At 35.3% G+C, this 16,738-nt stretch overlaps 1 protein-coding gene across 6 annotated transcripts in view; it reads left to right on the top strand.

Annotated features, from left to right (window-relative positions):
• LOC134531562 (metaxin-1) overlaps positions 1-16,738 on the top strand; it is a 298,930-nt gene that overhangs the window by 147,707 nt on the left and 134,485 nt on the right. For all 6 annotated transcript variants that reach the window (XM_063367262.1, XM_063367261.1, XM_063367264.1 and 3 more), the window contains one exon: positions 14,441-14,675. In XM_063367262.1, coding sequence (XP_063223332.1) covers positions 14,441-14,675 — 235 coding nt within the window. The remainder of the gene's footprint in view (positions 1-14,440; positions 14,676-16,738) is intronic.

The raw sequence follows: 16,738 nt of genomic DNA, 5'->3' as shown, positions 1-16,738 counted from the left end.
TCATTTTGTCTTGGGTTTCATTATATAACTCTGGAATGAGTTTCCTTGAGAAAGTACTGCGATGAGGTATTCTATATCTGGGTTCCAAATATGGCATGAGATTGCAAAAACCTGGAATGAAGTAAAAAAAAAAAATTATTAATTCATTACACAGGCCAACAAAAAAATGTTATTTTGAAAACTTTTTTGACTTTAGTAGCTGATCTTTATAGATTTTTTTTGTGCTGAATCCAAATCTGGCTTTGATTTTTTTGTATCACCTATAGTTTTCGAGCAATCACCTATTTAATATATAGTATAAATCCTCTATATGGGAAAATTAATGGAACACTATGTTTCATCGTAAGCAACAGTGATATAATGTGCTAATACAGATTTCACTTGTCAGTTGGTATTGGTTTATACTTTCTTTCTCTTTTTTCTTTGAAGCTTCTTGTGTAGCTTTTTCTGCAATGAGTTGCTTGCTGAACTTCTCGGTGAAGTGACCAGCAGTAGTCCCCCATCAAGTTGGTGTTCCAGCGGCCCTGGTTGCGTTTTTCCATCACTGTAATGTCCTGGTGAAAACGCTTACCTTGCTCTTCACTAACATCTCCCGAATTCTCCGGGAAGTAATCTAGGTGACTGTTTAAAAAGTGAACTTTCAGGCTCATCAAACATCCTAAATTTTTAAACTTGTTTAACATCTTAGCTACAATAGAAACATATTCTAGGTGTTTTTCATTTCCCAAGAACTCTTTAACAACTTGCTTGAATGATAACCATGCTTCTTTCTCATTTAAGGTCATTGTGGATTCAAAGTTAACGTCTAACATCATTTTTCTAATGTCAGGTCCGACGAAGACGCCTTCTTCTAGTTTAGCTTCTGAAAGGTGTGGAAACTGTTGGCAGAGATACTTGAAACATGGTCCATCTTTAGGCAAAGCCTTGACAAACTGTTTCATGAGGCCTAACTTTATATGTAGAGGTGGTAGGAGTACGTTTTGTGGATCTACTAGGATTTTGCGCAGAATGTTCTTCTCGCCAGGTTTTAAAGACTCCCTCACAGGCCAGTTCTTTCTGCACCAATGTTGATCCCTTGCTCTACTGTCCCATTCACACAAGAAACAAGGAAATTTGGTAAAACCACCTTGCTGACCAAGAAGCATACATATTATTTTTAAATCGCTACATATCCTCCAACCATGAGCAGAATAGCCTATTTTATTTAACACTCTATCTAGGTTTTCATAGCTTTCTTTCATATGAACAGAATGACCAACAGGTATAGATGTGTACATGTTACCATTGTGCAATAAAACAGCCTTTAAACTAGTTTTGGATGAATCAATAAACAGCCTCCAGTCTTCCTTTTTGTATTCAAGACCAAATTCACTGATCACACCGGGAATGTCTGAGCAGTACACTAAGTCACCTTCCTGTTCAAAATACTTGGAAAATTGCTGCTCCCTCTTCTTATACACATTAATGCTGGTTCCAACCGCCAACAAGTTCTTTTCTTTTAGTTTAGAGCCAAGCAATTCAGCTTTTTCTTTCGTTAAGCCCAGATCCCTGACCAAGTCGTTAAGCTCGATCTGAGTAAACAATTTAGGCCCTGCATTTTTTTGTATTACATTGGAATTCTTCAACATCTGGTTCATCTATCTCAGATACATCAGACAAAACTTCCGTTGAAATATAATTTAAATTATCTGGTGGTTCAGGGACCGGCAAATCTACACCATGCCCTACTGGTCGGGTAGCGGACGGAAGGTTAGGGTAGCATATTACCTTCTTGTTTTTCGAGTTATGTCCAGTAATATCAACACCGCAAAAATAGCAATCATTGTAATGATTTGTTGGCTCCCTCCATATCATAGGAACAGCAAATCTAAAGGTTTTTTTCCCCTTTTTTGACCATTTTCTCAGCTCTTCAACACATGCATAGCATGTCTTATGCGGCGCCCAAGATTTATCTTGATCACCAAGTTTAATTTCAAAGTATGATAGATAAACGTTTTTCACAAAGTCTGAAATATTTCTTTGGTGTTTCTTAATCACAAACTCACCACAAATATAACAAAAACAGTCAGCAGAATTTTTACAACCATGATTAGACATTGTACTGAGCACATGTACAGGAAACATGAAAGTGAGGTTAGGTTGACAATAAATAAAACATCAGCTGTTTACTGTAAAATAGATTCAACTTTTTTGACGTGACGTCTAATAAATCGATGAACGCCGGCTGCACGCACAAAAAAGTGTCCCACTACGGATGTGTCCTGTTTGCTCATTGTACGCATGCGTGGCATCTTTCTTCCTCTCGATTGGAACAACCATCAATTTGACTTTTCAATCATATTATCGTCGTTTGAATTATTAATATTATGTAATTTAACGATCGTCCACCGATTTTCAACACAATCGGTACGGTTATTTAAAAGTAATGTTGAATATTCAAATACGTTTTGAACCAACAATGGTGTTTTACAGTTACACATAATAATTTAAATTATACCCGGGATCTTTTGCACAATGTTTTCAAAAATATTGTAACACATTATAAATAAGTTTGGTGTATTTGGGATGTGTATTTATTATAAAATCGTGGTATAAAAACAAAACAATATAATTCCCCTACCGTGAACAAAATTTGTATAAATCTATATATACCATCAGAAACTACTATTTTTTAAGTATGGCCTTGGGCTGTGTGGTCAGTGTCACTGACTTCCAATTGCAAGGTTGTCGGTTCAAATCCCGATGGATGCGAATTTTTTTTTTGTACTTGTAAAAATAAATACGGCGCACGCAACATTTAAAAAGTGATAAATCTATTTGAATTAATGAATGCAAATAAAAGTAATTTTATTAATTAAATTGTACATTTCATTTCACTCCTTTGTATCCATACAAAATAGTGATAATTCAATAAAAATGATTCAATTTTATTCATAAAAGTATGCAGAGGTAGATTTTATAATAGAAAAGATAGAAAAATTAAAAAAAAATTTCTTCCTCAAAAAATATAATATTTTTAATGCTTAAATGGTTTGGTTACAAAAACCTATTACGGCTCAGTCTAAGGCCGAATATGATATTTCCTTTTCTTTTGGATCAATCATTTCATCAATGTTTTGTTATGACGTTGTCACGTTAGTAAACCGACTTTACAGACAACCAATTTTTTTTTTTGCCAGCAGTTATGTTTGAGCAGTGCTACCAATGTCCTTTACAACCATTATAACTACTTTTTCAATTTATTTAAACAAAATAAAAGCTGTTAAATTCTGTAATAAATCGGTTAATTTCATATGTTTATTTATAAAATGTGAACAAATGTTGGGTGATACAGCTTCTTAAGTATCATATTTGGATTCAGCACTCTAAAAAACATAAGAATTTGGTATTTTAAGTAAAAAGGTTATTTCAATGTTGGCTTGTGTTATTCATTATAAAATAACAAAGGGCAGACTGTGTTTGAGCTTTCACTGTTAGTTGAGCTTTCAATGGTAGCCTACTTTATTTAAGTAAGCAAAATATATAAGTTAATGACTTATATTTGAGATCACAATTTTTTTTATGCAACTTAGGCATTTTATTGTATTGCATAAACAAAATTAATAGAACTTACCGGGATCTTCAACGAAACTGAAGGGCTGTAAATCCTTGCACACCATTTCGGTTATAAGTCACGTAATTTGAACAGCTTTTGGGCTAGTTTGTGGAAGGGGTGTTTTCTTTGCGAAGAGTTCTAACACCGAAGTTTGTTTCAGTCCGTCAGACGTGTGTAGCTTGGCAGGCATACTGTGTATTTTAATTCTGGCACCAGAAGTAGTTGCATCTGACATACTTTCATGACTTGCATCGCTGTCATTGTTTCCATTTTCAATATATCTGCATTTATTTCACGGTCATGAAATGACATTAAATGTCTCGACAAATGTGTGGTGTTAAGAAACGTGTCGAGTTTCCATCACGTGAAATTTCGGCTTTGCAAAGGTTGCATCTTGCTTTCCCCTGATCACCTACAACAACGGTAAAATGTTTCCAAACGAAGCTGCTTTTCTTTGACATTTACAATCAAAATGCAATGTTTAACTGGAAAATATAAACTCCAATTTTTAACTCTGACTTTCAAAACATTAACAAAATGACTAAACGAAAAACGTGATGAAAATACTGTTGTAAACATGCCAGACAGTCGAGGTCAACTATCGCAGTTTGTTACACAATTGATTAGTAATGGATTGTTTTCAATAGAGTCGTCCATATACATACCCGTGTTTTATCGCATAATCGTTGCACCGTTATTTTAAGACGTCCAAATTTGGAGGGAAAAAAATGTCGCAATATGTTTTGGTCCCGCTGATAGATTCTAACTGCTTTGTGTATGTAGTTTTCCCATATAAAACAATGTATTTTATAGTTGAATTCTATTATTCATTTGGATTTTACCATTTACATATTAAATTTACAGAAATACGAAGTTGTCTGATGTGTAAATTTTCTTTTAAAGATGTTTTCAAACGTTTTAACCTTTACCTGTTCGTCTTCGTCACCGCTACGTTTCACATATAAAAATGTAGCCGGTTGGCATTATTCATATTTAATTATGTTTATTCCAATGTAGAGCGAGCACACGTCGTCGAATATCGATATTGATAGCTTGCCGTACGCATGCAACGTGCGCGCCATTTCTCTTGTCGAGTTAACTAAATTTAATAACCCGCACTTTTTCATGGTAAGTGTGTACTACGACGATAGTTCAGAAAACAAAACTGGACAACATAGCAAACATATAAACACAACTATGAAAATAAACAAGTAGTATGGACATCACAACGACGAAATGTGTTTTCTTTTTTCTATTTTAAGTTGAACAAAATGTTTTTGTTGCATGACTTATTAAATGGTTTGGTGTGCTTTTGTTTACTCTTTTTAAACAAACGTACTTTTCATGAATAATATTATTTTTTAATAATAACTTTACTTATTTTTTTTCTGCAGAAAAGATTAAAACACGTAAGTAACGTAAATGTTACTTAAAAACGTCAAGCAACAGTTCTGAAGCAAAAAATATGTCGGCGCTTTTGTGTTACGTAAAGAGATTTTTTTTGTCTTCAGAAAGCGGTAATCGGCAAAAAGGATCGGCATGCATGAAGCCGATCATGCAAATGGCAAAATGACCAAAATCGGCCGATCTTAATAATCTGCAATCGGCATCGGCTCACCCCTAATTTCGACAAACACTGTTTCCACTGCACTCCCCAGCGCTAAGTTCCCCCTCTATTATAGCTAACTTTTGACTGAGTTTCCCTATCTTGGTTTTGTTTCCGTCTATCTTTTGCCCCCACTGGTTCATCTCATTACGAGTTTGTACAATGGCTTCTTCCTGTAAACTACTTTCGCTCAATATTTTTGCTTTAGCCGTCTCTAGCTCTTGATTAACGAGCAAAAATTCCCCTCGGCTGCTGGCCATCACTCCCTCTAGGGATGTCAGCTGATGTTCTATTTTTTTGACATCAAGTTGGTGAGTGTTTACTTCCTCCTCCACTTTGGCTACTTGCTCCCTAATGGCAACCTGTTCCTGCACTATGCTGGAAACTTGGTTTTCCGCTTCTGCTAAACGTCCAGCATACCGCTCCTCCAAAACCTCCTGCCTCGAGCGAAACTCTGCAAAATCCCCCCTGATCAATGCTTTGAAACTTTCCAATTTTTGATTGTGTACCGCAAACATTTCTTTAATTAGTGACGCTAGATCCTGGTTACTCTCCCCCGCTGGCGGAGGTGTTGTGAATATGTCTCCGACAGATTGTTCCTCCCCTTGATCTACTGTTTCCCCTTGCTGATCGAGCACCCCAACACTAACTAGTGGCAGGTCCTCCAAACTAGCACCTGTTGTGCTACTGGCTAGTGTTGACTGGTGCCATGTTCAAAGCCAATGATATTATTTTACTCATACACCAGTTAATCTTAAAGACAAAAAAAAATTTCCCTTTCCACTAAACCTAAACAGGATCTCGCGCGTGTACAGCTAATCAATGATCAATGATTACAGTTCCAACTTACACCACTGCACCTTACCCTGTTTGGCACGTTTTCATTTTTTTTTATTTTTAAAAACCTACCTAACAAAAGTGCACTACTACTTCACACAAAGAATAAATATAATACAGTCAATAGGTTCCTAACACAAACCGACGGGTCGAAATACTCTGCTGATACTGTGTGTGGGGGGGTTGTGATGGTATATCTCCGACCTTAATTGCCAGGTTCCCTGGTGACAGCTGCGAATGCCGCCACGAGTGTCCTAGGCCGTTGTCCTCTGCCGAGCTGTCCCACGCTGTCGCCTCCGCCGCTGTAGCCACAACACGTAGAATCACACTTCCTCCCTGTGATTACACCGCGAGTGACTATTTACGCCCCATTCGTTATTCTGCCCTTTACAGACCTCCCCAGCCCTTGTTTCCGCTGCATTTGCCACGCCGACCTTTTCACAACTAACCCTTTTTTTTTTTTACTCTACTCTACACTGCCCATTGTTTACCCGAGTACTCAACTTCGTCGGGTCCCTGTTCGGGCGCCAATTATGTGTAGTGGGTAACTCTCCAGTAATAAAATTAACAACGCCCAACTACAAAGAAAAGCTTTATTTTCACCACCTTTTCACAGCTCCCTCCAATTCACCATTACATATCTCTCTCCCTCCAGAACCAAGTTACATATCCTTCCATGGCCAATATTTCAATATTTGCAATCACTTCAACCAAACATACACTTCAAAGTAACATGAGCTTAACAACAAATAGATACAAGATTTTAAACCACAAATTCATTTACTTTACCATTATGTAACAGCTTACAATAACATCTTGCAACCTATAAAGAAATAGTTCCGGCAAAATATGGCGGCAGCCTACAGCAATTTTCTCCCAAATAAAGTGACACGTCACTTGGCCAATCACAGCTAACACAACACAACACCACAACACTTTCAAACACCTCTTGGCGCCAGCTGGGCGGCCCTTCCTTATTCCTTCCCAAAACCCGCTTAACCTTGAATTAATAAGTCACCTCTGCCTGAAGTCACCAACGGAACAAAAGGAGTTATAGAAAAAACATCTAAGGAATGCAAAACAAATATTTCAACACCAAACATAACACAAGAATAAATATTTTTTTATATTCTCAAAAACCCCACGTTAAAAGAATCAATGTTGAGGGTAAGTCAGGGCCTAACCTCCTTACAATAAATATTTTAATTTTATTGTGGTACTAATTATCACTAGGTTATGTTAAGCATAACACAAGGTCCCATTAAATATTTGTTTTTATTGTATGCCCATGATAGTACAGAATAATTTGGTTACCATAACTTGGGGCATGTTGTGAGCTGTATGCTTACAGAGTTAAAGTGGCTACCCGAATGTGGGGCTGTAAGCGTACATAGGGAAAGAACAAAAAGAAATGCGTTCACAACACCATAAGTTACAAGGAGCGTGCACAGACATGTCCGTCATCAAGTTGCAGTGACTTGAGTCATAGCCGCCACTGAATCACTACAGGATTGGGGGGGAAAACCATTTTTTTTTTTTTAAATAATCAAAAAACATGTTTTTTATTGTTTTAAATTTTTTTGTTTTGTTTTAAACAGTTTGTCATGTTTTAAAGAGTTTTTTTAAGTTTAAACTTTTTTGTTTTTAATATTAATTTTAAACAAAACCACCACAATATGTTTTGCACATATGGTTTCAGCAGAAGTCCCATCAGGTGTAAGGTATATTGCTACACATTTTTGAATATGGAATTCCCTGACTTTGCCCGGTTTTCCCTGACTGTAGCAACCCTGATTGAGAGGGGAATGTGGTAACTGTAATGCAGGGAATTTTTTTGTCCATATTGTTGACAGTTGAGCAGCCTGGTTTGTGTGTATTTGTATTTGTATTTGTTTATGTGCCAGTTAGTGCATGACTTAACTAGTAGTGAGTGATACATTTTATTACTTCATAGTGTCAAAAAGTGTGAAAATAAAAGAAAGTAGTATATTGACATAAAGTAATAATGAGTTCAACTGGTAGAAGAAAGGATCCAATATGGCAACATTTTATTGAAACAAGAAGTATTGGTAAAACTATGAGGGCAAAATGTAAGTTGTGTAAAGAAGACATGGTTGGACTAGTTGCTAGAATGAAACATCATATTGAAACAAAATGTAGACCTACCCACAGAAACAGTGCCCTGGAAAATAACACCAACTTAATGAGACAAGAAGAAGAAGAAATGGACCTTTGTATTTTGTCTACCAGTACCAGTAGTACTGATGAGCAGTTCCCCACAAGCTCTCTTTCATGCTTCCATCAACCTGGACCATCTCAGGCTCAGCTCGGTAAGAAAGTTTTTTAGTTATTGTTTACGTAAGAATTGTTTAGGTTATGTGTGTGTAGTATGAAAATTAAGTGATGATTTTCTCATAAACAGTTTTACTTTTTTTTTTTTCTTCCTTCCCTGTTTATGGTCATACTATCACTTAACACTTTTAAGTTTTCATAGCAATGAAAGTTACCGAAGCCAGCCACTATCCAGGTTTAATAGTAATATTAATTAAAAACAATCCAAATTGAGGTCATGTTGAGTGTATGAGAAAATTAATTTTTAAAAACATTTTAATGTACCATACTACCATAGCCAAGTTATTAAAAAAACATTGTTTTCAAAAATACACATTACATTCAGTCTTGTGTGTCACAGTGTCGGACTGTGATCAGTGATACAGATGTGAGAGTTTTGTCAGAGCATAAAATTTTCATACAGTAAATGAACAGGATAGCATGTATGCTAATAAGTATTTTAAACTTTTGTTTAATGTAGGCTACGTTAGAAATTAAATGTTGCCTAGGCAATTTTGAGTAGGTGTAGCATAAAATTTACACAATGACACTTTTTATTAATAAAAAAATTTAATCCCAACTGGGCAGGCACAAATTGACAGCTGCTTGTTTTGTTCAAGGAAATAACAGTAACCATACCAGTGACAGTAAAGCGATAAATCATTATTATACAAATAGAAATTGCTACAATCCCAAATAACAGCAACCTTTAAAAATAATAATGTATGTCACATGCTAGCCAACTTAAACAAACAAAAGTTGGTCCATGAGAAAGCTGATTGGATATGGAACAAAAACTATGCTATGTTGATTTGTAGCAAGTTATTTTTTATGGCTATGCACATTGGTATCCACATTGTCCCTAACCCCACAGTTCATTTGTGTGTGTAATGCTGAGCCTCTCAAGTAACACAGTTGAATATTTGCCCCCACTCTCACTCTCTACCCTTGTTGATATTATAGGGTACGAAAAGCGAAAACTACAACAATGGGGTACTTTTTGTTTGTTACAGATGGTGAGAGAACATCAACACTTGGTTGCAAAAGTTCTATTTTATCAAGTTTAGAAAGTAATCTGTCTTTCTCGACAGTAAGTAGTGAAGAGGATTCAACTGAAGGATCTCAGGCTTCTTCCTCTACACATGTACCACATGGATCTACTACCTTGTTAGATAGGTTTACCATACGCACCACAGTAAAAGTTGAAAAACAACTAGATTTGCAAATAGCTCACTTCATATTCGGTTCAAACTCAGCATTCAGGCATGTCGAACATCCTGAGTTTGTAAAAATGGTTCAACTTCTTCGCCCTGGCTACAAACTCCCTAACCGAAGGCAAGTTTCAAATGAACTTCTAGATGAAATTTACTCTGAGAAATTTATGGAGGTGAAGAAAAAACTATCCGGAAAATCTGTGTGCATGGCTCTGGATGGTTGGAGCAATGTGCACAATAATCCAATTGTGTGTGTGTGTGTGTGTCCGTGAGTGATGTGATGGACCAATGCACTCATCTAACTGAAACCATTGACACTGAAGATAAGTCATACTTATGAGTACCTGTTACAGATAGCAGAAAAATCAATTAAAAACTGTCAACACTATGGCTGCCGAGTTCAAAGTTTCTTTACTGATAATGCTGCCAACATGGCGAAAATGAGGGAGGAGCTGGCAAGAAAAGACATAGGAGATGTTATAACATACGGTTGCTCAGCTCATCTCCTCAATTTACTAGCACATGACTTGCGAGTAGACAGCATTATGGAACATGTTAAGCAAATAGCAAAGTATTTCAGAAACACCCACTTTGCAGCTGCTAAGTACAAACTGGCTGGTGGAACAGCTCTCGCTCTCCCTACGCATGTTCGCTGGAATTCTTCAGCTGATTGTATAGAGTCTTATTTGAACAATTGGTACATCATTGCCAAAGTCTGCACTGAAAATCGAAGTGCCATCGAACCGCCATCGAACCAAACATAAAGTGCAAAAGTAAGTAATATTGGATTGAAACAAAATGCACAAGACTACCTTAAAAAACTCAAAACTTTTTCAGTCTCTTTAGATAAGGTGCAATGTGATTGCACCATTGGTGAAGCAGTTGAAGTTTGGCTTGATCTACAGGATTTTTTCAAAAATGATAATGATTGTGACTCCAATGAACTAAATTGCTTTATGAAGCGGTTTAACTTAGCTGTGACTAAAGCCCATCTCCTAGCTAACCTCATAGACCCACGTTTTCGAGGGGAGAGATTGAGTGAGGAGCAACTTCACTCTGCAATGGAGTATGCTTTAACATACCACCCAGATGCCATGCCGGATATTATTAAGTACAAGGCAAAAAGTTCACCTTTCAAGGAGTACTTATTCAGTCCTGTAACACTAAAAGAGATTAAACCTATAGTATGGTGGATGGCTTTGGATAAAAGTACTCATCATGCAACTCTGAACCTGGCACATCAGTTACACAGTGCAGTGGCTTCGTCAGCTGGTATTGAACGTCTTTTCTCCACATTCGGGTTTGTGCATAGTACTGTAAGGAACCGTCTAGGAACAGAGAAGGCTGCCAAACTTGTAACTGTTTTCCGTGCACTTAACTAACAAAAACTAATTTTAATTAGATTAGATGAACTTAGTGGAACTGGCACCCTAAAAGGTATAACTGGTTTGACCCCAAGCAGTGCTGGTATTTTATGTTTACGTGAGGAATGTGTTTCACTTCAAAACTTCTCATTCTAGTATGGAATTATTAACTATGTATAGTTTATATGCATAGAAATAATGATATTAAATATATCATATTAAGCCTCTAAGAGGAGCAATCAGTTTCTTTAAGTAATAATATAAATATTAAAAATAATAAAAGTGGTGTTTCTGATATGTAATTTGACTCTCTTACAAAACTCTACTAGTGATTTCAATATCTATGAATGAATAGAATTTTAGAGTCATAGTGTTTAAACAGTGTTGCAGAGAAAGTTACTTGAAATTAAAGAAAAATTGTTTAAAATTATTTTACTAGTATCTGAACTTGTGTTTCAATGGTGACAATGTACTTATTTACATTAACATTCAAACTTACATTGCACAAGACAACTATTCTCACCTTACACGTATTACAGTATATCATACGTTAGTGATATCATTCGTTTTATTTATTAAATGATATCTCTGGTATTTGAGTCTTAATTTAATTCAAGTAAACTCAACATCAATAAAGTAAATACTTTTTGGTTCGATTAACAAATTTGACGATAAATTACAACTTGTTATTCAAATATCACTATTTTGTTGTTTTTTAAAAAAACAATATTTATGCCAACTAGTGCCTCAGTCTTTACTTTAGTGCAAAAGGGATCCTCTGGTCTTGGAACTGATTATTATTGTCATGACTCGATGGGCTCATTAACATTGTCTTTTACTGAATATCAGTTAAATAAGAAAATATCTCAATGAAACATAACGACATAACACTTAAGACTTCATCATTTACTTATGCAAAATTTCCTTTTGATTAGCTTGTTAGTGAAATAAGGTACTTAGTGTCGTAAGTTTTACTCAATTATTAGCACAGAATCCTTGTTGGGCAACTTCGAGTAATTTGGGGTTGGAAGACAAACCTCGGTGATCCATGTCTTGATTTGGAACTGATCGAGAATACATTACTTATCGGTGGTTTCCTTCTATCTTACTGGTACGGCAATCACCGCGGTATTTCCCTAGTCACGTCTCTGGTTCTCTCCTTTTCCTTACAGACGTTGATCGACCCGCGTCGTCGTGGTGGATGCGGCACTCCGGGTCCGGGGTTCGCGTTGTCTCTAGAAGACCGGCATCCTTCCTTCAGCATTGTGGTGATGTGGGCGCTGAACTCGGGTCTCCTAATCCACAATGTCTCCTTAAGTAGCGTGCATCCTTCCTTCCGCATCGTGGGACTGATATTCTTCTTTTACTTCGTCGGATTTGAATACACTCTCAAGTATAAGGCCAATTACTATTGCCTGTATCACGTCGATCTTGAAGTATAATTCGTCAAGGGCGGTCACTACCTCTTTTCAAACATCGTAGTGCCAACAAAAATTAAATCATATAAAATATATTAAATCTCTATTGAAACTCATTTACCTTAATCTTGAAGTTTTACGACGATCTTTCCATTTAACTTTCTCTATCTTCTGGAGCTTAGCTATAATGAGTCTAGCTCGGACGAAAGTCGAACAAAAACTGACTTTCCAAATTTCAAACAGTTCAATATTCTGTGTCATTCCACATCTAGTTGCCAATGAACTGCGATCTATTAAGTGTTATATCGTAGAGACAATACAGAATTGTAGTAATGTAATTTTTCATTGGTCATTACCAAACAAGCCTTAATAAAATTTTACTCCGAGAAAGAAATTAAAATTAAAGTATAAGACAAATTGAAATACTCATAGAGAAAAAGGTTGCAATTAACTTTCATAATAAAGCAAAGACATCTAACATAGAGAGTGAAAATAAAACATGTGAAACCAATATTACACTTCTATGGGTGCTTTCCAAAGTACCTCTATACTAGTCTGGATATTTATCACAATTGGTGACTTACAATGACACAGTGATGCTTGCAATGAAAATGTCAATATGCAGTTTTCGTTTTCGTAAGAAATCAAACTTTTTTTAAAATACATATAAAAAACATGTTTAGAACAGAATGTTTTAAACATTGTGTTTTAAACTTGTTTTATTCAGAGTGTATTGTTTTAAACAAATTTGATCATATTGTTTTAAACATTTTGTTTTAAACGTGCCAACCCTGATTATGTCACTCAACTTGGTATGCAGAAGAATTATTTCTCTTGAAACGTGAATATTTATAAGTCTTTCATAAACAGTCCACATAAATAGTTCAAATGATTTCAAGTTCACTAAAACATATTGACATAAGGACAAATAATAAGTCTTATAATGGAAATAAATACAAAGGAATTATGCCCTATTCTAATTCAAATTTTTGTAAAGAAATACTATTTCTTCAACATTTTCACTTGTTATTTTATCATCAGTATTGCCAGCACTAGAGAAAACATGTTCACTGGCAACCTCCGTTGTTAGTTTTTTCGTGAAGAAAGAGTAACTCATTTTTAGCTTTAGGATGTTGTATTACAAGCCTGTGCATTCCTGTCGTTGAACCATATTTAGTTTTCAGGACAATAGGTCAAAAGTGGATTGCATCCGGTTATTAGGTAATTTCTTGAATTTCCAAATAGGTTCTGAAGTCATACCTGCATCACCATTGCCACTACTGCCTGGAATGCCAAATTTAGAAACCACATGTTTTTATTTCATAAAGTTTACAGTAAAAAAATTATTGCATTTCACTTTCGAAACTCATTCTCTTTTCAGTAATTTACTTTTGATCGTACATGATGACCAACTGTAAAAACTTAAAATCACTCTGATGTTTCTGAAAATTAAACAGAAAATTATGGCCTAAATATTTGAAACTAATATGGTGTCTTTCGGTTTTTTTTTGTTGTTAAAATCTGAGTTTGTATCTTTTCGAATGTGATGCGTTTGGCAGCATTGTCTCATGAAGTTCATTTTCAAATATAACCTTATGATACATTAAAGATGTTTACATTCAACAAAAGTAAAAATGAATTAATTTATAATATTTTTGATCACATTGAGTATTTAGTTGGATTTTTTTATTTTTAACAGTGTGTATGAACGAGTTTTGAATATATATTTCACAGATAAGCTTATATGTGTTTTCGTAGTATCTTTTTGTGCTTTGTCTGGTCAATACATGAGCATAGTTTCTGTTTGTAATGTGACGTAGAATGGTGACAAAAACATAAACATGTATTTTTATAATACAAAAATTAGTTTGCTGGAGATTTTTACTATTTAAAAAAAATTGTTTTCCTGTGGTATTATCTCAAGGAGAAAAATAATTTACCATAATTTCAGGAATGGTCTATTTCCCAACTTTTATCCAGAGTTTCGGGATCCTGTCTACATTAAATATTTAAGAATTTATTGTTTTGTTGCTGTGCCTGAAGTATGTGGAGCAGCGCTGTGCTGTTGATCACAGGTGTACTCGGAGGCCAAGAAGTGTCTCACCATGCTGTCCCACCGGCTGGGAGACAAACAGTTCCTGTTCGGAAACCACCCGTCCTCACTGGATGCCACCTTGTACGCGCACTTGGCACCACTCCTGAAGGCTCCTTTCCCTGAAGCCAAGCTGCAGAACCACCTGAAAGGATGCACCAACCTCGTCAAGTTCATTGAGCGAGTGTCCCAGAGATATTTCACAGATGCCTGGTATGGTACGTATTCTGGGAAATGCCTTTTCCACCCAAACGCAACACAAGGATTTCTTGCAAGGTTACAGCATATAAATTCAAATTCATCTTGCATTGGGATATAAAGTTTCCGTGACAAAGTTCTATGAACCGTTGTGTACTTTGGTTCCAAGAAATTAATCTACTTTTGGAAAACTGTGTAAAAAAAATAAATTTACATTTAACCCATTTAAGACGGCTCAATTTAAGATGTTTTCCTGCCGAAAACGTCAGGTAAACATCATGGTGGCCACCAGACCGGGAAAATTGGGAAACCTTGAACTAGCCATAAATTGTTTTTTTTTTGTTGAGAAATCCATGAGAAACCCAGGTACTTTTTATAGCCATCGGTAATTATGTATGTCTCACAAGTTGAAAAGAGCGTAGTTGAAAAACTATTTCTTCGTGCCTACTGTGTCATAATTTTTGAGCGCTGTTTACAGCTTAATTGAAAAACTACACTCTGTGCCTACAAGCTGCGTTGTTTCTACCACTTTTGAACGCTGTGTACTGGTTAACCTTCTCTGTGGATGTGAGGAATGTGACATCTGATAACACTTGGTTTGTATTGGATTATTTGATGGAAAGGGGGAAGGATTTGCTGCTCGATTTCTTTTTTTCTGGTGTTACTTTTTTACCTTTACATCTGAAGATTTTTCACAGATTTTTCATGTGAAAGACTGTAGGTTCTATTGCAGAATAAAACAAAAAAAAATGTTGAACAGGAAGAAACTAGACCAGCGTATGGTGCCATAATTATTTTTTAATTAAGTTTATGAATAAATATATATTTTTTTAAGGGCTACCCCAAGGAGGCAGGTACTTTTACAACTCAAAATTTATTCCTAATGTGCATAGTACTGTGATTGAAAGTTTCTGTTTGAAGAATTTAAAGCTAGGAGATGGTTTTATAGCAATAAACTAACAAAAATACTATTTATTATTATAATTGTTTGTCTATAATTTTTGTTGTAATGTGTAAATGATTTTTAACCATGGCAGCATTGTAATTGTAACTGTGCCCTTAATGGTTTGCTGAATCATTTATACCAATGTTGTCTTTTCATAAAATTTTGCTGTTAATTACTACTATTATAGTTTAAACAACAAAAAATCATTTCTAATTATGTCAGGATAAAGACTTATCACAAAAGTATAGTTTTACAGGAATACTTTTCATTAGTGTTAAATAGTTTGCACTTAATACTAAATGGTTAATTTTATTTTTTAACTTTAAAGTAATCAACATGGTTATCTATATCTTTATTAATGTAGTAATATTTCATGAAATTTGTTAGAAATACCTGAAACACCTGGAATTTGGTTTCACCAAAAGTGGCCATCTTATCACAACTTAAGTTTCCCATGCCATTAATCTAAACATCTCTCTTTTAATACTTTTGAGTTGTTTTTTTTTAGACTATCCTTCTTAATAAACATAAATTAACACAAAATACCTCACTTTCTTTCAAAAACCTTTCCCCAATACTTGCCCCAATGTATTCTGACTGTTATGAGGATTCAGTTGTATTGCAATCATTTTATATTTAATACAACAGCGCCATTATTTATTTCTCAGAATGTATTTAACGCAGTACATTACATGTGTACAATTTCAAAACAGGTATAAAATTATTTAGGGTTGTGCGAGAATGAGATTTAGACCTCAAGAAATTTTCGAGAAAGAAAATATTTTTCTCGCGAGAAATGAGACGAGAATGAGAAATTTTTAAATAATCAAGATTTACTGTAGATATCACTTTCAAAATACATTGTTCTGTACATAAAACTGTTGTTTATCATATAGAATGTCAATTTAGTTGCCTGTGCACAACTGACATGTACCACACGTTATGTAAGCCTACACTAAATTATAAATAAACATTCACTCACTTAGGTAAAAGTCTAGTAGCTAACATGTTAATTGTGGTTCCCGTTGACTTATCGCCACTTTTTGTGTAATACTGCCACACTGATATGCGGGATTCATTACTCGTGACATCTTACGACTGAGTGAAACAAAGGTGGAAAAGGAAATGGGATGAACA

The sequence above is a fragment of the Bacillus rossius genome, chromosome 5, assembly GCF_032445375.1.
Source record: "Bacillus rossius redtenbacheri isolate Brsri chromosome 5, Brsri_v3, whole genome shotgun sequence".
Taxonomy (NCBI): Eukaryota; Metazoa; Arthropoda; class Insecta; order Phasmatodea; family Bacillidae; genus Bacillus; species Bacillus rossius.
This window is presented reverse-complemented; position numbering and strand designations above follow the sequence as displayed.